The 21,130-nt window shown below is 47.2% G+C and overlaps 2 protein-coding genes across 2 annotated transcripts in view; one reads left to right on the top strand and one right to left on the bottom strand.

Moving 5' to 3' along the window:
* Positions 1–5,514, top strand: part of naaladl1 (N-acetylated alpha-linked acidic dipeptidase like 1) — a gene marked incomplete at both ends in the record, with an annotated part of 13,129 nt that extends 7,615 nt beyond the window's left edge. Inside the window, 11 exons of the mRNA XM_080532981.1 lie at positions 542–661; positions 1,187–1,272; positions 1,509–1,572; positions 1,941–2,008; positions 2,550–2,641; positions 2,738–2,831; positions 3,362–3,443; positions 3,610–3,783; positions 4,536–4,623; positions 5,113–5,205; positions 5,337–5,514. Of these exons, the coding sequence (XP_080389107.1) occupies positions 542–661; positions 1,187–1,272; positions 1,509–1,572; positions 1,941–2,008; positions 2,550–2,641; positions 2,738–2,831; positions 3,362–3,443; positions 3,610–3,783; positions 4,536–4,623; positions 5,113–5,205; positions 5,337–5,514 (1,139 nt within the window). The remainder of the gene's footprint in view (positions 1–541; positions 662–1,186; positions 1,273–1,508; positions 1,573–1,940; positions 2,009–2,549; positions 2,642–2,737; positions 2,832–3,361; positions 3,444–3,609; positions 3,784–4,535; positions 4,624–5,112; positions 5,206–5,336) is intronic.
* Positions 5,515–13,609: 8,095 nt separating this feature from the next.
* On the bottom strand, positions 13,610–20,817 carry atosb (atos homolog b; the record flags this gene model as incomplete). The annotated part of the gene is made up of 7 exons (XM_080530694.1): positions 13,610–14,752; positions 15,376–15,587; positions 15,915–15,983; positions 16,308–16,466; positions 17,243–17,342; positions 17,487–17,545; positions 19,549–20,817. 7 exons carry the CDS (start codon positions 20,815–20,817, stop codon positions 14,599–14,601), a joined length of 2,022 nt encoding a protein of 673 aa, XP_080386820.1. The 3' UTR covers positions 13,610–14,598.
* Between the last annotated feature and the right edge of the window lie 313 nt (positions 20,818–21,130).

The raw sequence follows: 21,130 nt of genomic DNA, 5'->3' as shown, positions 1-21,130 counted from the left end.
GCTGGTGGAGGTGGAAAATGGAGAGAGATTCTCCATCCGACCTCTGTGGCTCAGTTGCTAACAACGCTTAGGTTGTGGTTATTTGGTTACTGCTGGGACCATGATGAATGTGCACTTACTGCACTTACTGCGATGTAAGTCGCTTTGGATAAAAGTGCCAACTTAATGTCATATAACCAGGCTGGTGGAGGTAGAAATCGGAGGACTGGCTCATTGCAATGAAATGGAATGAGGAATCAAAGTGATCCTCCATCCCCGGCCTTTGGTCCGATTTCTACCTCCACCAGTTCTGCTTTTATCAGTTTTTGTACTGCAGTGTGTAGTTTCTGCTTGTGTGTGTTTGTGTTTTGACATTACAATAGTGCATTGTGTGTGTGTGTGTGTGTGTGTGTGTGTGTGTGTGTGTGTTTGCCTGTGCTCATATATTCTTTGTACAATTATATATTCCAATCATATTCTTTGTTTCTATTGATGTGTGAGCAGCAGCACTAAAATAAACTGTCTCAGACAAATTTCTGACTTTATCTTATCTTTATCATAGACAGGTATGTTATCTATGGCAACCACAGGGACAGCTGGGTGCACGGGGCCATCGACCCCAGCAGCGGGACCTCTGTCATGCTGGAGGTGACCAGGGTCCTGGGCAGGATGGTGAAGCAGGGTGAGTGTGGGAGTTACAGTACACCTGGGTGAGGGAGGGGGTCATTGTATTGTGGTTTAGGAGGGGTATGTGTTGAAATTACATGGGGGCGGGGGGAGAAACATTTATGATGTGATACAGAAGGTGTGACATGATATTGGATATTTTTGGGACAGTTATGGGTGACAGATGAGAAGCTGATACAGGACACACACAGGACACACACATTCACATGAAGGGGGTCACTCCACAGAGTTACATTATAATCTTGGTCCCTTTGTGTAGGGTTAGGGGTGTAAACAGTAGTGCAGCAGGGGTAATGGTGCCGCCTTAGTGGATAGAGAGTTGAACTGTTGATCAGCAACGTCATAAGTTCAAACACCATCACCAGTGTGCCCTTGAGTGAAGCACTTAGCCCTAAGTTACTCCAGGGAGACTGTCCCTGTAATCTCCAATTGTAAGTTGCTTTGGATAAAAGTGTCTAAGTGCTAAATGGTCAAAATGTAATCCTCTCTGCCTTCTTATTGGTCACTGTCTCCATGGCAGGGAAATGGAGGCCTCGCCGGTCTATCATCTTTGCCAGCTGGGGAGCTGAGGAGTTTGGGCTGATAGGGTCAGCAGAGTACACTGAGGTAAAGCTGTTGATTTCAGCCATACTGCCGTTTCCTCTCTCCATTAAAGGGACACTTCACTTTAAAAAATGTTTTTTCTGTTATTATTTATCTCCAGCAGCATACCAGAGTCTTTCACATAATTATTATTATGTGAAAACATCAATGTTCTGTAGTGTCATGTCATGACAATCTGGTGTCCATGCAGTATATAGAAAAGATAAACCACCCTCTTCTTTCACTCTTATACCCACCAGGAGTACTTCGCCAAGCTAAGTGAACGCAGTGTTGCCTACATTAATGTGGATATATCCGTGTTCGGTGAGTGAGAACACAGTAGCATGCTGTCTGTAGTAAACTCCTCAGGAAGTGCATTATTTTAGCCTAATGATCACAGTTACTCTTCACAGGACACATATGAAACGTATGTGAGGCAATAGAGGCTAGTGGAGGTAGCAATCGGAGGACGGGCTCATTGTAAATGCATGGAACAGAATGAGGAATGATATCAGCCCATCCTCCGATTTCTACCTCCACTGATGTGACGGTCACACTAAATTCGAGCATTGTAAACGTAGACTTAACTGTATTTAGGAGCTTTATGGCAATGGTATAAAACACTAACCTACAGTATCCCATGATTGATTGATTGATTGATTGATTATGTATTCCATGTTTCCCTGTTTCAGCCAATGCCACCCTGAGGGCTTCAGGGAGCCCCTCAGCACACAGCGTCATCCTTAAAGCTTCCAAACAGGCGAGTTCTGGTACTCCTCAAGTTCATGTCATCATAGTTCTGGTACTCCTCAAGGTCATGTGTCATAATTTTTCGTTTTTCTGTTCTGTCTGTCTGACTGTCTGTCTATGAAATCTGTTAAGCATCCTTGGGTTTGAGAAAGGCGCTATATAAATCTAAGATATTATTATTATCATAACTCTATTGGCAAAATCAACTACAGATATGAGTAGGTTCGCCAACTGTCGGGTGTTAGCACTCCCACTAAGGCCAAGGGGGTATTCCATCAATGTCGCTAAAGGAAAATCCAGGCTTATTTTGTAAGTCTTGCGAGAGGGAGGGAATACCCCCCAGGTTTGAGTCACTGTTATTCCAGGTGTATATGCACTGTGTGCAATAGCCTGGAGATGAGGTCAGATCAAACATTTCTAGTATCAGAATTTATGTGAAAGACAAGAGAAATCCGCACACTGCTCCTGCTAGTACCATTGTTCTTTATGTATTATTATTATTATTATCCGCCTTCACCAGAGCTTATGGGGAAATGTGTTTGCTGTCTTAGGTCAAGACACCTGGATCAGACTCCACATCAGTCTATGACAACTGGATCCGTTACTTTAACAGGACAAGCCCCACCTATGGAGTTATTCCCAAGTGTGTATCTCTGTTTTAACTCTCATAACTCATAACTCTATCGAAGGGGCATGCCACTACAGTAAACCTTTTCTTAAACCGTTTTCTGCTCAACAGTGTGGGCTTCCTGACAGGGGCAGGGAGTGATTATGCGTCCTTTATCCACTTCCTGGGTATCACGTCCATGGACATCGCCTATACTTATGACAGGGTAAAAATCACCAAGACACACATAACATCATCACCATAACACTCATAACATCATCACCATAACACACATAACATCATCACCAAAAAACTCATAACATCATCACCAAAACACTCATAACATCATCACCAAGACACTTATAACATCATCACCATGACACTCATAACATCATCACCAAGACACTCATAACATAATCACCAAGACACTCATAACATCATCACCAAGACACTAATAACATCATCACCAAGACACTAATAACATCATCACCAAGACACTCATAACATCATCACCATAACACTCATAACATCATCACCAAAACACTCGTAACATCATCACCATAACACACAAATGTCATACGCATAACATGACAGGGTTAAAAAGAAATAATGTTTCACCACTATACTGCATACCTGCCTACCTACTGTATGGAGGACAAGGGATATATCCACTGTTCCTACGCACAACGTGACCATGTCTTTCTGACATCCTAACCATCTCAAGTCTTATCACATGACCACATTTTTTTCATACAGTCGAAAACAAGTGCTCGAATCTACCCAGCGTACCACACGGCATACGACACATTTGACTACTCCTCCAAGTACATCGACCCAGGTAAGGAGTAAGCTTCTTTTCTCTTATATGTTTTTTTTTAGGGCATTTCTGTTTTTCCTTCCTCAAATCCCTCTCTCTATGCTTCCTTCTCCTCCTCCTCATCTTCTTCTTTTTCTCTTCTTCCATCTCATTGTCTCCCCATCCTCTTTCTCTCTCTCTCTCTCAGGGTTCACCAGTCACCAGACAGTAGCCAGGACTGCTGGGAACGTCCTGATGCGATTGGCCGACAGCCTCCTCCTACCCTTCAACTGCAGTGACTACGCAGAGAGCCTGGAGCAGTACCTCGGCATCGCCACCTCTTCTTACACTGACACACTGACGTCAAAGGGCATCTCTATAAGTGAGCAGGCTGTCGTGACGCAATTTAACCTGGGTTTTTCACATGGATGACCCAAGTGTCTACCATTATGCCAAGAGGACATCCTCAAGGTCTGAGGGTGACACTTGAGTCCATACAGTATGTCTCGGGCAAGGCTACCTCATCACAAGACGTGAGCTTAGAATTATACCCCCGCCCCGAGTTGTTCCCCCAAAGTATATTTCATTTCTGCGGGAATCACTGATATATAATATACTGCCCTAAACGGAGATAGATAATATATATATATATATTATCTATCTCCGTTTAGGGCAGTTCAGGGGCAGTTCAGAGATATTGAGCGTCAAAGTTTTTGCATCCCATTATGTTTTATGAGATGGAACCTTTGTATTTTATGAATTACTAACTCAAAAATGTCCACACAGGCATTAATAAACACCTAATGGATCAGATTATGTAAAAAACTAAATTTTGACAAAAATGGAGATAGAACCTTGTAATTCTAACGTCACGAAGAGCGTGATTCCAAATCACCTCCACTACACTGGCATAACACAAAACCTCAACATGGGTTGAATCCATAGTTGTGATCTTTGCAAGGAACTCATGACTTTCAAGTAGGCTAAGTAAAAGCATACTTGTTCAAAAACATTAATATAATGCTCAGATCAACTAAAGTAAAAGCCATCTGCAACTTCTTCAAACGTTCACACACAGTACAGTGTTGGAAATGTGTCCCCCAGTGAATCTAGAACATCATGCTCTCATTTCAGAACCATTGGTGACAGCAGTGGCTCACTTTCGCTCTGCAGCCACCCACCTGGACCAGGTGATACGAGATTCAGACCTGGCAAAGGAGACGTGAGTTACAGTATCCTATCTCCCTCGGGTATCTGGCTCACCTGAGATGTTAAAGACTAGGCTGTGTTTTGATGGAATCTGATCAGCCCCCCATGCAGCAGCAAAGTATTTAGACACATACAAGTTCCAAGTTTCAAGTTTTATTGTTACGTCACATTGCACAAGTGTAAGAGAGGAGGCTTCGCTTCCTTGACATTGCAGCGCAAAGACAAATAAGGCAATAAGGCATAAGATAAGTCAAGATGAATAGAGGGACAATAGTTATAAGACATAAGTGAGACAATTGGACAAAAGTGACAAGTTGTGGGAGACAAATAAGACGAATAAGACAGGACACAATAGCAGTACAAATAGTAAGAAAAAAGTACACACACACACACACTCACACACACACACACACACACACACACACACACACTCACACACACACACACACACACACACACACACACACTGTAAGCCACCTCTCTGTTTTGCGTTAATTTTCAGACCACTGAAGGTCCGTCGGATCAATGACCAGCTGATGTTGCTGGATCGAGCTTTCTTGGACCCTCTGGCATTCCCGGATAAATATGGATTTAGGTAACATTGTTTTCAAAATCGAAATCAGTTTTCTCTCCTCTCAAACTCTCTCTCAACAACATCATCTCATCTCATCTCCTCTTTATCCCCTTCACTTCCCCCCTTCATCCCTCCCTCTGTCTCTCTCTCAGGCATGTCATCTGGGCATCCCGTGATGCTAGTGAGGCAACTTTCCCTGGACTGGCCGATGCGTATGCCAATGCCATCTCCACAGGAGAGACCAGAGACTGGGAGCAGGTGCACCGCCACCTGTCCATCTTGTGCCAGGCCATCAATGGCGCTGCCTACACACTGGAGGACGTCGTTTAGTGACGGAACAGCAAACTCGGGGAGGGGCAAGGGGAAGTCCTCTGTCCAACTTGACAACGCATTGTTAGGGTTAGGGTTAGGGTTACACACACGCATGCACGCACGCACGCACACACACACACTCATAATATAGCCTCTTTTTTTATTTATTTACCAAAGACAGCCATACACTGTGGTCTAATGGGCCACATTAGAATTCAATGAACAAAGTTGAGAGTCTTTGTGATGTGTTCTATGTCAAATGTTTTTGGAACAATCTTTTCACAATTAAATATTATTTGATTTGAAGTTTATTTGATTATTATTATCGTTTTTGTCTAATTGTATGGCTTTGCTTTACTCTTGCAGTTTTCGAACAACGGTTTTGGGGTTTCAAAGGGTTTTCTAATAAAACATTCCATCAAAGACAAATATATATATATAAGATATTAGATAGATAGATAGATAGATAGATAGATAGATAGATAGATAGATAGATAGATATAATTGGCCAAAACAAATAACAGAGACATTTCTTTTTAGCAGGCAAAAGGTGATGATGACTGACAGACAGACAGACAGACAGACAGACAGACAGACAGACAGACAGACAGACAGACAGACGTGCCCTAAAATCGAAGGCTCGCGCGCTCGGCCATGCGGTTTCCATGACAGCGTATTTTGTATTTATTTACTAATACTACTACTATGTATTTATAGTATTTCGTATCGTTATCTTAGTTCCCGTGTTTTCCGTTATTGTTTGATGATGTATTCAACTCCTAAGAAAATGACATACACAAGTTAGCATAGCACAACGTATCTCAAGTTATAGAGACAGTTACTATCATAGTAGTAGGCGCATCTAGACAACTATTAATTATGACTGAAGAACCTGGAGGAGAGACGAGCCGCACCGAGAGATGCAGGCCACACTGGGTCGTGAGAGGAATGGGCCCAAGTTTGACCAACTGCATGCTTTTGGGCAGTAGCGCGCTGTACTACACTTTCCCGTAAGTTTACTATCTATCTACAGAATCATCACAAAGAAATAAAGCTATCCGAAATGTCGTGCATGATCCTACCTACCTGGGTTTTCTTGGTGAAATGTGATGCATTTCTTTTCTCCTCCCACAAAGATGCGCTTGGTTGGCGACCAATATTTCCCTGACGATTCCTATTGTGTCTTTAATTCTGCTCCTTGCCACCTATGCGGCGTTTTTGGCGGCAAGTTTTATGGACCCTGGCATTCTTCATAAAGGTAAACTTTTTTAGCAGACATTTTGCATAATTATTAATTTATTAGCTTAATTATAGCCTAGCAACGTCTTCAACCTGTGGCACAAAAAAAAAGGTCTGGCTTCCTTCATGGCATACGGGAATCATGCTCTGTATCAGTGCCTCCTCATTGACTACATTATTGTTAGTTTGTTTGCATTATTAAGTGTGCTTGCAGGATGTAAGGCACACTTAATGTTCTCGTTGATTATTGTTTCCCAAATGACAGCTCACTCCACCTCTTTCGCCTCCCTCCCTCCCTCCCTCCCTCCCTGCCTCCTCTCCAGTGGCGGCTGGTGCTAAAATGTTTGGGTGGGGCACAGGTTATGGGGGAAGAATATCAACTTTAAAATCTGGATTTACAGTCAATTTTAGCATGAGAATAGCTCTACCCCCCTGTACAGACCTCGCCATCCCCTCTACCCCCCTGTACAGACCTCTTCATCCCCTCTACCCCCCTGTACAGACCTCTTCATCCCCTCTACCCACCTCTACAGACCTCTTCATCCCCTCTACCCACCTCTACAGACCTCTCCATCCCCTCTACCCACCTCTACAGACCTCTCCATCCCCTCTACCCCCCTGTACAGACCTCTTCGTCCCCTCTACCCCCTGTACAGACCTCTCCATCCCCTCTACCCCCTGTACAGACCTCTCCATCCCCTCTACCCCCCTGTACAGACCTCTCCATCCCCTCTACCCCCTGTACAGACCTCTCCATCCCCTCTACCCCCTGTACAGACCTCTTCATCCCCTCTACCCTCCTCTACAGACCTCTTCATCCCCTCTACCCTCCTCTACAGACCTCTTCATCCCCTCTACCCCCCTGTACAGACCTCTTCATCCCCTCTACCCCCCCTGTACAGACCTCTCCATCCCCTCTACCCTCCTCTACAGACCTCTCCATCCCCTCTACCCTCCTCTACAGACCTCTCCATCCCCTCTACCCCCCTGTACAGACCTCTTCATCCCCTCTACCCCCCTGTACAGACCTCTTCATACCCTCTACCCCCCTGTACAGACCTCTTCATCCCCTCTACCCCCCTGTACAGACCTCTTCATCCCCTCTACCCCTCTGTACAGACCTCTTCATCCCCTCTACCCCCCCTGTACAGACCTCTTCATCACCTCTACCCCCCTGTACAGACCTCTTCATCACCTCTACCCCCCCTGTACAGACCTCTTCATCACCTCTACCCCCCTGTACAGACCTCTTCATCACCTCTACCCCCCCCTGTACAGACCTCTTCATCACCTCTACCCCCCCCTGTACAGACCTCTTCATCACCTCTACCCCCCCAGTTTTCTCTACAATTTCTACAATTTTCTCTCTACAGTTTCTACACGTCAACGTGTACCGAAACACTTGTTTCCAACGTGGTCCTACGTTTCTCCTACACCAAGACACATACAAAGAGCATAGAAACATACAAAGAGCATAGAAACATACAAAGAGCATAGAAGATACAATCAGAATACAGTCTGCCATTCCTTCTCCCAGCATCGATTTGGTTTTCCTATCATGACTGAAGGACAGATGATTCACTTACTTACACAAGTTTGACTTCGGTAATAGGTCCAGTTGCAATATCAAGTTGGGAACAAAAGATGCCTCCTTCTAATCCATTTGTTCAATTTGTTTACAAAGTCCGGTAGTGGAAAGCAGAACAACGCATTTGTTACTTCACATCCCGCTAGCCATGTTTTCTTCTCATACCAACCCCTCGTAAATCCTCGGTTATACGATTTTCCAATTTTCCCTGCCTTATAAACTTGCTTTATAATTAAATTTGGTCTGGGTGGTCCTAATTCCTTTACTGTTAATTTCTCCTGGTTGCTACGACGGCTGAACGGTGTTTCTTTTAAAGATTCAACCGAGTTGTTCAGAACATTACTAGCCATGGTGAAGCAGGTGAACGAACGTGACGCCGGCCGTATGACATGACGTAAGCACGTACGATTCTTTGTGCATGTCCCAAAACCCCATAGACAAATGACCGAATGGCCTGAAGTTACCAAAATAGATTTTACATGCAAGTCTACGAGAACAGCCTAGTGCAATTTCGAGTAGACTGAAAGTTGCCCTGAAAGGGGCGGGACTTGAAGCTGATTGGAACATACTCCACAGAACACTAGCTGATTGGACTATGATATACTCCACAGAACACTAGCTGATTGGACTATGATATTCAGAAGCAACACTGTCTAGAAGTCATAGAAAAAAAATCTCTCTCTTCTCCCTTTGGTGGGGCATTGTCCAATTGCCCCTAATGAACCAGCCTCCCCTGCTCCTCTCTCTGCCACCCTTCCCTTGTCTCAGGGACTCCATTTCCAGGTACAGCAAAGGTGGATTACCTGACACTGAACGGTCAGCGGTATGACATGGTGTGGTGCAGGAAGTGTGAGTTTTACCGCCCCCCAGTGGCCTTCCACTGCCGTCACTGCAACGTCTGTGTGGAGGTGAGAGAGCGCCAGAGTAGCCCCTGATCAATCCTTTTACTTTTTTTTTTGTTGCTTTTGTGTTATTACATGTATTTGTGTGTGTGTGTGTGTCCCACAGCGTTTTGACCACCACTGCATGTGGTTGAATAACTGCGTGGGGAGACATAACTACCGTGTGTTCCTGCTCTTCCTGCTGCTGTTGCTGCTCTATCTCTCGCTGGTCCTCTCCTCCTGCGTCCTCTACCTGTTCTACAACCACTCAGAGCCTTTCAGTGTGCCCTTCATCAGCACGTATCCTCTCCCTCCCTCCCCTCTCTCTCTCTCTCTCTCTCTCTCTCTCTCTCTCTCTCTCTCTCTCTCTCTCTCTCTCTCTCTCTCTCTCTCTCTCTCTCTCTCTCTCTCTCTCTCTCTCTCTCTCTCTCTCTCTCTCTCTCTCTCTCTCTCTCTCTCTCTCTCTCTCTCTCTCTCTCTCTCTCACACACACAAGCCTACCGTACCTTTGTATACTGTACAATGTAGCTCACATGCACACACACACACACACACACACACACACACACACACACACACACACACACACACGGCATGCTCAGGTTAAAGTGACCCAGTGTGTGTGCCCTTCCTTAACACCTTATCTCCCCAGTGTGGTTGTCATGGTGCCCAGCTTTGTCACGCTGCTCTTCGTCCTGCTTCTGATCAGCTACCACATAAACATGATCACCACAGGAGTGCCGTCCGCTACCATAGTACGCTGGTTTACTGTCACGTCGCATTTTATTGCTAAACATAATTCGGTGTACCTTTGTATTATTGCTCCATGGAAAGTGAACCTCTATTACCTGTCTGTCTTCTCCCTCTGTACGTGTCTGTCTCTCCCGCCTCTCTACTTGTCTCTCTCCTCCTCTCTCTGTACCTGTCTCTCTCCTCCCTCTATGCCTGTCTCCCTCATTTCCCTCTACCTGTCTCTCTCTCCTATCTCTTGGCCTGTCTCTGTACTGAAGGACCACTTTGAGGACGCGGAAAACCCTTTTCACCAGGGCTGCAAAAAGAACTGGGCTCGCATCCTCTGTGCTCCAACCGGCCCGAGGTCCAGTACAGCACACACTCATACTGTACCCCCAGTACATACTGTAACTAATCATACTGTAGCGATTATTTGAATGTCCCATTGAATGTCACATCTGAGATTATTTGAATGTCCCATTGAATGTCACATCTGAGATTATTTGTCTGAAGTCTAAGGTAGCAACACACAGACAGGTGTACTGTGGTATTACCTACAGAGAAATGCCTAGAATAAAAAGGTTGTCAAGTATTATAAATAGTAGTAAGCATCGCTGCATAACATCGCTGCACACTCCATGGTTACGGACTACCTAACCTTAAGCACACTGTCACTTTACTCAATACTACCTCTTACACCCACGGCCACCGAGTGCAATACTCATGACTTTCTACTTGTAATATTTAATTTTATTTTTATTTTAATACTATTTGTACTGCTAATTGTATCCTGTCGTATTTGTCACTTGTCACTTGTCCACTTGTCACTTGTCACTTGTCACTTGTCCAATAGTCTCACTTATGTCTTGTACTATTGTCACTTTATTTTATCTTGACTTATCTTGCCTATTGCCTTATTGCAACATTAGGAAGTGAAGTCTAAGAATTGTACTCCCTTTTACACTTGTGTAATGTGACGTAACAATACAACTTGAAACATGAAACTATAGAAATAGGTTCATGTGACTAACAACCTTCTTGTGTTGTGCTGTTGTGCAGACATCTGAGTGGTCTGAAGACTATAAAGCTAGAAGGCCAAGGTGATTGGGACCACAGGGATAGTCCCACTTCCACCCTCCAGCAGGTGGATCACCAGGCAGCATGGGACCTGTGGTGCTGTAGTAGCTGTCAATGCCACAAGGAGGAGCTAGACATTCCAAGCTCTCTCAAGTACAGAACGCTCAGCCTGGGCAGTCTAAAGGAAGTGACTCACTGCTGCTGCCATAGCAGAGTCATGCCAGCTGGCTGGGTGACGACGACACCACCACCACCACCACCAACAACAACAACAACAACAACAACAACAACAGCAACATCACACAAACACAGCAGCAACAGCAAGCCCTCCCAGCAACCAGCTGTGTTGATTCCAGGTGTGTTAGCGTAGCGGTTTCGCTACTGCACATAACTGCCATGCATATCATACCTACCTATGTATTCATCCCGGCTTTTCCATGGGGAGAGAATGGCTGTAGGTGTGTCCTTTGTGTGTAATGTGGTTATATGAAACATTCAGGAAGGACCAGCTGACCCTGACCCCCAGTAACAGAGATCCCTCTCTCTCCCTCTCCCCCTCCCTCCAGACGTCCTGGCTGCTGGTGATGTGGATCTGGACCAGGACCAGGAACTGAACCTGGATGGGGTTCTTCAGCTCATTTCAGAGGACAGCCGTGTGTAGACCACTAAACAGAGATAAAGCTGACCCTAACCCTAACCCTAAAGATATAAAGATGAATGTCTGACGAATGAGTATCTTTGAATGGGTATACACCAGTACTGGTAATGTGGATATCTCATGAGTCCTGCATACCTGGCAGTAGTAAACCATGAATGTTTGATACACCATACATTTAACAGACCACTGGTGTCCTCTCCTGCCCGCATCCACTACACCCACCCATCCCCACCCCACCCTACCCTCTCCCTTCCCTTCTCCTCTTTCCATCCCTCCCTCCCTCCCCCCCCTCCCCCTCCCCCTCCCCCCACAGGTCAGGAGTATACATTATTAACAACACCCTACTGGAGAAACACTTTTAACACTCCGGTTCAGAGGCCTTCTATAATACATGAGAGGGTTTAGGTAGAGGACCCCCAGGGCAGCACTGAGGTCTTTCTGAATGACAATAGATCGGTGTCGGCCGTCAAACCAGGGGGAGGCTGGTGGAGGTGGGAAATCGTAGGACAATCGGGGGGCTCATTGTAATCCGATGTGTTTGATACCATTCCTCGTCCTATTCCATGGGTTTACAATGAGCCCGGCATTTTGATTTCTATCTCCAGAAGCCTCTCCCTGCCGTCAAGTAAGCGGTGTACTTAGTGGTGTCTTGCCAACAGACACTGACATCAACCCCCTTCAATTACAATGTAATAATAATAATAATAATAATAATAATAATATATCAACCAGCCATTCCTTCTTTCCTAAGGGGCCTCAGAAGAGGTTGCTATCCTTAAAACAACAAAAAAACATCTCAAGAGCCACAATAACTATAACAAAACTATTTTTAGACCCATTTAAAGACCCATTATTAACCTTTGTTGGTGAAATGCCACTGCTAGTTGGTTGTGTAAAGGTCACTCTGAGTGGAGCGAGACGTCTTGTCAGTGCTAGCAGACGGTTGGCTGAGCCGCCGCTGGAGAGGAAGCGTGCTGTATGTGTGTCACGCTCACCGTGATAACAGCTCTTGTGACATCCATCTACTAAACCTACAGTATGTATACAACAGTGGTTGAGGCTGGTGGAGGTAAACATTGGAGGACAGGCTCATTGTAATGCATGGAGCGAGAACGAGGAATACCATTGCAATTAGCCCGTCCTCCGATTACCACCTCCACCAGCCTCTCCACTGGCGGATGATGCTTATCATGATTAAAACCGTTAGTGACAGCAGCTGGTGGAACCGGGAACAAGTCGGCAACCAATCAAAATGTTCGGACTATTATTCGGAACATTTTAAATACATTTCAACGTTGTTGAAAATTCATGACACACTCTCTAGTCAAGCCAAAACAGTGCAATGCAATGGATTCAAGTGAGTAATTCCCACTACTCTACACTAACTAGGTAGTAGTGGGAATTACACAACGAATCCATTGGCATTTAAATATTTTGGCTTGACTAGCGAGTGTGTCGTTGATTTTGAACATTGTTGAAATGTATTTACATTTTTCAGAATAAAAGTCAGAACGGTCAGTCAGTTGCTGACTTGTTCCCGGTTTCACCAGCTGCTGTCGCGTTAGTCTATCCATCTACAAACCAACAGTGTGTATGTACACATCCATGGAGAGGGTGTTGTTCATTGTTGTCATTTTGCAATGAAGACCAAACTGGTATTTTATGTAATGCTCTACATGGGAAAACCAGTGGTGTGTCTTAGATAACCTTCCATCAAAGTGATCCACCGATATCAACAGAAAGGATCAAACGTTACACATCATTCACATCAAGACAAAGGTGTTTTTACTCGCCAGACGCTGAGTTTAATCTTTTAAATATACATAAACTTTTTTTTCCATATTAAATACCCCAGCCTCCCACCCCACCCTTATTCCCCCCCTCCCTCCCTCCTCCCTCTATCCCTCCCTTTTCTCACTCCCCCTCTCTACACTCCCCATGCTCACTCTGCCCTCCTCCTACGCAGAGAGAGCATATCCAGCTGAAAACACACTCTCTACATGTGCAGCATATTGCTTTTTAAGACATTTGCGAACATAAATTAAACACTACAGCTTTGCTTTTTCTTCTGCTCCCGCTTCGGACAGTTTTTGAACAGAATTAATCTAAAAACACAGTGTCCCTCAGTCTGTCTACGTAAAAAGGATGACTCCCCTGCCACCCACAGCATGGTATGCTCCCTCGCTCCCACATCCTACACAGTGGTCCGTACCATGACGCTTGAAGGGGGGGGGGGGGGGGGGGGGGTGTTGTACTGGATAATCTGTAGGCTTTGATACAGAATGTCCTGAGTGCGGCCAATCGGATGGGTGTTTGCAGGGTGTGTCAAATGGCTGACGTCCAATCGTTTAAGCTCCTTATTGATCTTTAGTCCTCGATTCACTAGTGTTCCCCTGCTTTTTCCTCTCCTCTCTTCTTCCTGTTTGCTGGTTTGATACTTTGTGCCCCCACCCCCCTGTCGGGCTGTGCTTAGCTACAGTCCTCTCACAGTGTGCGCTGCTCGTTCACGGCTTTCTATTGGATGACTGGTTTCAGGTGGCAGGGTTGTCATTGGTCCACCGGGGTTGGGGAGGGGATAGGGGGGGGGGCGGTGTTGCAGGCAGAGTGAAGGACAGCGTGATACGGCACTAGAGGAAAACTGGGTTTAGTAACAAGGCATGCATGTTAACACTGAACTCAAAGTCTCACCAGAAGTGTCCATGTGTACTGTGCGTATAGACATGTTTACGTCTGTTCTTGTTTCCTGTGCATGTATCAATGCTTGTGCATGTTTGCATGTGGCGTGTGTGTGCGTGTGTGTGTGTGTGTGTGTGTGTTGTGTTTAGTCTTTTCAAGTTTCTTGTCCATGTTTAGAGCAGTCTGTGCCCCCCCTCCTCTTCTCCGGAGCCGGGGGGCTGCGTTGGCGTCAGGGTTGTGGGGTGGGGGGGTCACACACGGGGGGAGTATTTGGGGTTTCTTGGCACCTCGGTGAAAGATTTCAGCTCGTAAGGGATCCCTGTGTCCACCTCGATGGACTTACGGGAAAATAGCAGCCGGATATCATTGTGCAAGTAGATTTTCCCAGATTTGGAGCTCTGGAATCTGAGAGTCAAGACAAAGCAAAGCCAAAACAGAGTTAATACCGTTGTAATACTATTGTACAACAACTACGGCCGCGCTGAAACAACACTGCTTTAGCTCCTTGACTGATCCACAGGCATACTTTGAGACGGTGTAAATCTTTGAAATTGCCACCCTTCAACAAAGAACTGACCGTGCCTTGACTATACTACTTATTTGACACCCACAGTGGGTGCCCATCATCCTCATCCACAGACCGGTAAAGTGGTAACTGCTGTAGAAAGCTTGCTTTTGAAATACTATACAATTTACAATGGTCACAGAAAAAATGGCTAGTTTGGATGGATAAAAGGATAGAGTTCTATTTCTAACAATAATTGCACAAGCCATAATGAACTGCACCAGAAATGGACACCAAGGCTCTGTTCCAATACATGCCTCTGTCCTCCCTGCCTTCCTTGAGGTAACCACTGATCTAACATGAGTGGATTGGTCTAAGAAAGCCTTACATTGCATTGCTTTCACCTATCCAGTCACATCAGATCAGTGATTTCTTCAAGGAAGGGTGGAAGGGAGGATACATTTCTAATGTATTCAAACAGGGCCCTAAAACACAGCAAAAAAAACCATCAGGTGTACTGTACCTGAGGTGTATCAGGTAGCAGAGGATCTTCTTCCTGTCTGTGACTGGGGGTATGCCCTCTCGAGGCCCCTCCCCCTTCCCCTCTGACCCCTCCTCCACAGGCACCAGGAAGATACGGTGGCGTAGGAAGGTCATGTGATTGACAGGCATGTCCCCAAAGTTGTACGTCACCAGAAACATCTTCACCACAGTTTTGTTGGGATTGAATAAGGTCTGTGGAAGATTGGACAGATCGGTTTGTTTATAAACACAAATCATATAAGACAGTTCTAGACTTCAAGCCCAACGTCATTAACGTGCTGTGAAGAAAAGCTAACCCACTGACCCCTCTCAAAAAGCAAACCAAACAGAAAGGTTTAAAAGCGAACAGTTTCCGGAGTATTCAAATTGAAATCCATCACTTTCCTTTGCTCTCATGCTATAGAAAGGTGTTATACGAAGGGTATAGAAAAGTACGCATCAGGATGCTAAATAATAGAACAAAATGTGAAATTAGAGAAGTAGAGAGAAGAGAGAGAGGGAGGGAGAGGATGAGCTCACCACTTGTATGGTCCCTGCTTTGGGTACACTGTATCCTTTCTTTCCAAGAGGCTCCAATGAAATTACCCCCTAAAGCAGAGAGAGAAAGAGAGATAGAGAGAGCGCACTTATTTAATATCATACACGTCATCACACACAGACAGTGAAACAAACACATTGTTAACTTCACAAGACACATGCTCTCCCTGATCCCTGAAGAGGAGTAAAATCCTCCAAACAGCCATTTCAACAGTCTGAACAAAATATGCTTATCCCTTGAATGGCCCCATACAGTAAGTGCCAGAAACATGTTCTTTTTTTTTTTAACGAAGTTTCTCTGCAACACTGGAGCAAATAAATTAACACAAACTTCACACACATGTGCACACACGCACACACAATGACTCCACTAACCAGGAAGGGCGAGGGTGCGCTGTGCTCGGAGATGTCGTAGTAGGTGACGAGCACAGGCAGAGTGGCGTGCTGGGGGCAGTAGGAGCCGCTGGCCCCGATCTCTGCTGTGAAGCCCTCGATACGACCCGATGGGGAGAAACGACCCTTCAGGATCGACTCCTGGAACACACACACACACACACACACACACACACACCACAGCGAGAGAGAAAGGTGAGGAAGGTCTACTGAAGCCTCATGCTCAGCATAAGTATTTTCTTGGCTAAAAGGAATCATCTTATGTCCAAAAGCGCTCATTACTATTCTAGGTCTGGTTTTAATACCAGAGGATAATATTGTACTATGACAAAATCAACTACTGCATCACAATAACAAAAAAAACTAAAAAATCGTTCTTTCTTCTTCTATCACGACGACTGCCAATGGCCCCTGGCCTGAGCTAGATGACTCTTCCTGCTACGACTGGTGAATTGATGATTCTCTTGCTTAGTGAAATGTATCGATTGTAAGTCGCTTTGGAATAAGGCTAAATGCCAAACAATTTAAATGTAAAACAAAAACAAATTGTGACATTTTTAAGATGTCCAATATCAGGGGTTGAAAGATTTTTCTGTACGTTTTGTGTGAAAAAGTTAGTGAACGTTACATTTACACCAGCAGACGCTTCTATCCCAAACTACTTACAACTAGAGATTACAGGGACAGTCACCCTGGAGTACCTCAGAGCTAAGTGCCTTACTCAAGAGGCACACTAGCGGTGGGGGTTCCCAGGTAGGATTTGAACTCATGACCTTCTGATCTCACCAGTCCAATTCACTATCCACTCAGCCACCCCTACCCCTACAACACCCTGAACACCCTGTGGGGGACGTCTGCTGTGCGAGAGGCCCTAAACAGGAGGACTTCCTGTTGTTGTTGTTGTTGTTGTGTCGTACCTCAAAGTTGCCAAGGAGTGACCGGCTAATGGAGGAGGAAGGCCAGCCCGGACGAGCAGAGCGACAGGTGTCGGTACGCCGCCCACTACGCAGCTGACGACTGGATACACACACAGACACGCAGACACGCACACACACACACAGACACGCACACACGCACACATCAGGGGGAAAGGATGAACATGAGAAACAAAGGCAAGCTGTTGTTGTCAGATATGAACTGAATGGTAAAGAGTGAACATACCTTTTCAATCTCATCCCGCTTTTTAGCCTCCTCCCCGCTCTAGTGCAATCTGATGCACTCTGATGAAGGAGAGGAAAGGGTAAGGATGGAGAGAGAGAGAGAGAGAGAGAGAGAGAGAGAGAGAGAGAGAGAGAGAGAGAGAGAGAGAGAGAGAGAGACAGAGAGGGAAGAGAGAGGAGATAACATTTAAAGTACACCACAATGCATCTTCACTTGGCATTTCAGTCTAATGGAACATGATACAGAATATACTGTATTCAAAATGAGGTGAAGTTATGGTAAACCATACACCGACAATGTATGCAATTGGATAATTGTGCATTTGGATAAATGCCATACCTAATAATACAGTGAATAGATTAATACACACAAATCTTAAAATGCATAGCGCATTTCAGGAACTAGTCATGAAGGCCAGTGTGTGTGTGTGTGTGTGTGTGTGTGTGTGTGTGTGTGTGTGTGTGTGTGTGTGTGTGTGTGAGTGTGTGTGTGTGTGTGTGTGTGTATAATCTCTACTTACTGGGCAATGAATCCCGGATGCTGCCTCACATACAAAAACATTCCCCATGTCCAGGCCACTGCTCATAGCACAGGGTACCCTCTCCTCATCAGCTAACCCTCTACTAGCTAACTTTCGACTAACTAACCTTTCACTAGGAAACCCCTTATTAGCCAACCTTTCACTCGCAAACCCCTCACCGGTTAACCTTTCACTAGCTAATCCTTTACCCACTAACCCCTCACTGTCTAACCTTTCACTAGCTAATCCTTTACCCACTAACCCCTCACTGGCTAACCTTTCACTAGCTAATCCTTTACCCACTAACCCCTCACTGGCTAACCTTTCACTAGCTAATCCTTTACCCACTAACCCCTCACTGGCTAACCTTTCACTAGCTAACCCCACACCGGTTCGCCCCTCTGTAGCTAGCCTTTCACAAGCTAGCCCTTTGCTAACAAGCGTCCCTGTCGTTGGCCCTTCGCTAGCTAGCCCCTCTACAGAGCACGGGGCTTGATGTCAGCTAGGCTTAGCATCACTCTCACTCTCAACCACTGAGGACATATTACGATACCCTACCTATCTCTATGTCTCTCCTTCCCTCCCTCCCTCCCTCCCTCTTTCTCTTCTCTCTCCCTCCTTCTCACCTCTTACCTCAACCCTCTCTCTGTACTAAACACCGTGGACTCTTATCTCTCCCTCTCTCCCTCCCTCTTTTGCTTTACCTGTGTACCTGTCCTCCTCCTCCTTCCTCCTTTCTTTTTTTTTCTTTTTTTTTTTCCCTACTATGATCTCTCTGTGCTGCTCACCCTCACATCACCCATCACACTGAGCCCCCTGTGTCTGAAATGCTCAGTTTTGCTGTGTGTACCTATGGAAAAAAGTAGGCAATGTAAAAAGCCCCTTTGTGACTACGGTCCAACCCTGCTCCCCCATCCCCCTCTACAGTACCTAAAGTCTTTCTGGAAGCCAATGGGTCATATCTGAGCGCTGGAGCCAGAAAGAGCCGTGGGGGGTTTTGTAGGGGCTAGTGGTGGGGCGACCCCATCGGGCGAACACGCGTAGAGGGGGGGAACAATAGGAGCTACCTCAATAGCCTCTATTCTGGAGCCGGCTCGTTCCAGCACATCGAAAATAATGAGGGGAGAGGAAATCCCTTCATTTCCCTTCTCTCTTTCCTCTCTCCTCTCTCCTCTCCTCTCTCATGCTCTTTCATCCTCCTCTTTACCTTCAGCTTTCTTTCCTCTCACTCTATTAGTCTCTTTTTCTTTCTTTTTTTTTCTCTCACTACATTTCTTTTTTTCAACCACTCTCTCCATCCCATTTCATGTCTAGTCTCTAGATCTCTTGTTTGTTCATCCCGGCTATCTTTGAGTGTGAGTCTCATACAGTGGAAGCTATCACGCAATGACAATAATGTCAGGTGTGTGTGTGTGTGTGTGTGTTTGTGACTGAGCGTGTGTGTGCGTGTGAATGTGTGTTTGTGCCCGAGTGTGTGTGAGTGTGTGCTTGTATGCGTGCCTGTGTGTGCGTGCCTGTGTGTGTGTGTGTGTGTGTGCTCACCTTGGGGTGGTCCCGTGCGGAGGGCAGCAGGTGGTTCCAGTAGGGGGCAGCCTTGGCGTCGGTGCCGCGGCAGGAAGCCAGGCCCAGGCCCGGGGCCAGCAGGGCCAGACGGCTCCTCTTGGAGGTGGAGGGGCCCTCGTCCTCCGAGCACGACTCCCCCGTGTCGCTGGACGACAGCAGCTTCTTCTTGACCGGACAGGGGCCTGTCCGGAGGAGGAGCCCGTTGTTGCTACTGCTACTGCTGCTGGGGGTCTTCTCCGCGGAGGCCAGGCCGTTGGAGGCGGAGGCGGAGGTGGAGGAAGAAGAAGAAGGGGTGGCGCTGCGCTCGGGCGGGGAGGACTCGAGCCCCCTGACCCCCCACTCCGTAGCCTCCCCTGGTTCCTGGGGATCGGTAGGCAGGGGGGAGAGGGGTCCGGGGGGGCTGGGGCTGTGGCTGGGGCTGGGGGGGACCTCGAGGGCCGACCCGTACGAGCCGCCGCCGTCAGTGCAGGAGGAGGAGGAGGTGCCGTTGTTGTTGCTGCTGCTGCAGCCCCCCTCCCTCGTGGGGCTCCCCAGGGCGGGGGCCGGCGCGTCCCCCCCGGGGGAGGGCTCGGCCGTGGGTAAGGGTCCCAGGGAGGGGCCCTGGTCGCAGGGTTGGCCGTGGGGGGGGGTGTCGCACATGTGGGGCGATTTGGGCGACAGCGGGGCCCACACGTCCGGGACGGGCCTGTCGTGGTTGTGCTGGGCGGGGCGTCGGGCGGGGGTGTGGCTGGGGGACAGGGGGGGGGATCTGGGCGAGAGGCCCCCCTCGCTGTCTCTGTGCTCCACCACTGTGCAGGAGAATACCGACGACCCCTGGCCCGTCATCCCCGGACCCCCCATCATCCCTGGGCCCACGCCTACACCGGGCCCAGGCCCACACAGCACCCCTCCGTCCAGACTGTCGCTGTCAGGAGCCTCCCCCGCCAGATGGGGGCGTTTGTGAGCAGTCAACTGGGGTTCCTCCAACCCCCTCTTGACCCCCGACCTGGACGGCCTCTGGGGAGCTTCAAGGGGGGTCAAGGGGGGGTCCGTGGAGGCGGAGAACCCCCCCAGTTGCGAGAAGATGGAGAGCTGGTAAACCTTCTGGAGTCGCAGGTCCTCCTGGCCGAAGGGCCTGGGGACCCCCGCCGCTCTCACCCCAGGGTCCAGGCCCTGCGTCGAGGCCGCAGGTGGAGGGAGGTCCCCCTCCTGGGCTGGAAGCTCCACGGGCGCCTCCTTGCGCGCCAACTCCACGTGAATGTGCCGCATGGCTACTTTAAGGGGGGGGGGGGTTAGAACGACGAGTGTCTTGAGTGACTTTGTGCAATGCCGCTTGACGGGGGTCAAGCCGGGGTCAAGTAGCAAACAGGAGTCCTAGAAAGTGCAAGAAGAAGCCAGAGAAAGAAAGATGGCGTACAAGAACAGGAGGTGGTCCTACAGGCCCCGCTGTGATGTCATCACACAGTGTAAAGAAGGAAGCCGAGCCGCACGGCACCTGAGACAAAACACAGGTGAGATGATATGGTTATTACACAGTTATTACACAGTTATTACACAGTTATTAACACAATTATTACACAGT

This window comes from Nansenia antarctica (assembly GCF_963989245.1).
Source record: "Nansenia antarctica genome assembly, chromosome: 5".
Classification (NCBI taxonomy): domain Eukaryota; kingdom Metazoa; phylum Chordata; class Actinopteri; order Argentiniformes; family Microstomatidae; genus Nansenia; species Nansenia antarctica.
Note: the sequence above shows the minus strand (reverse complement) of the source record. Positions and strands in the feature narration are given on the sequence as shown.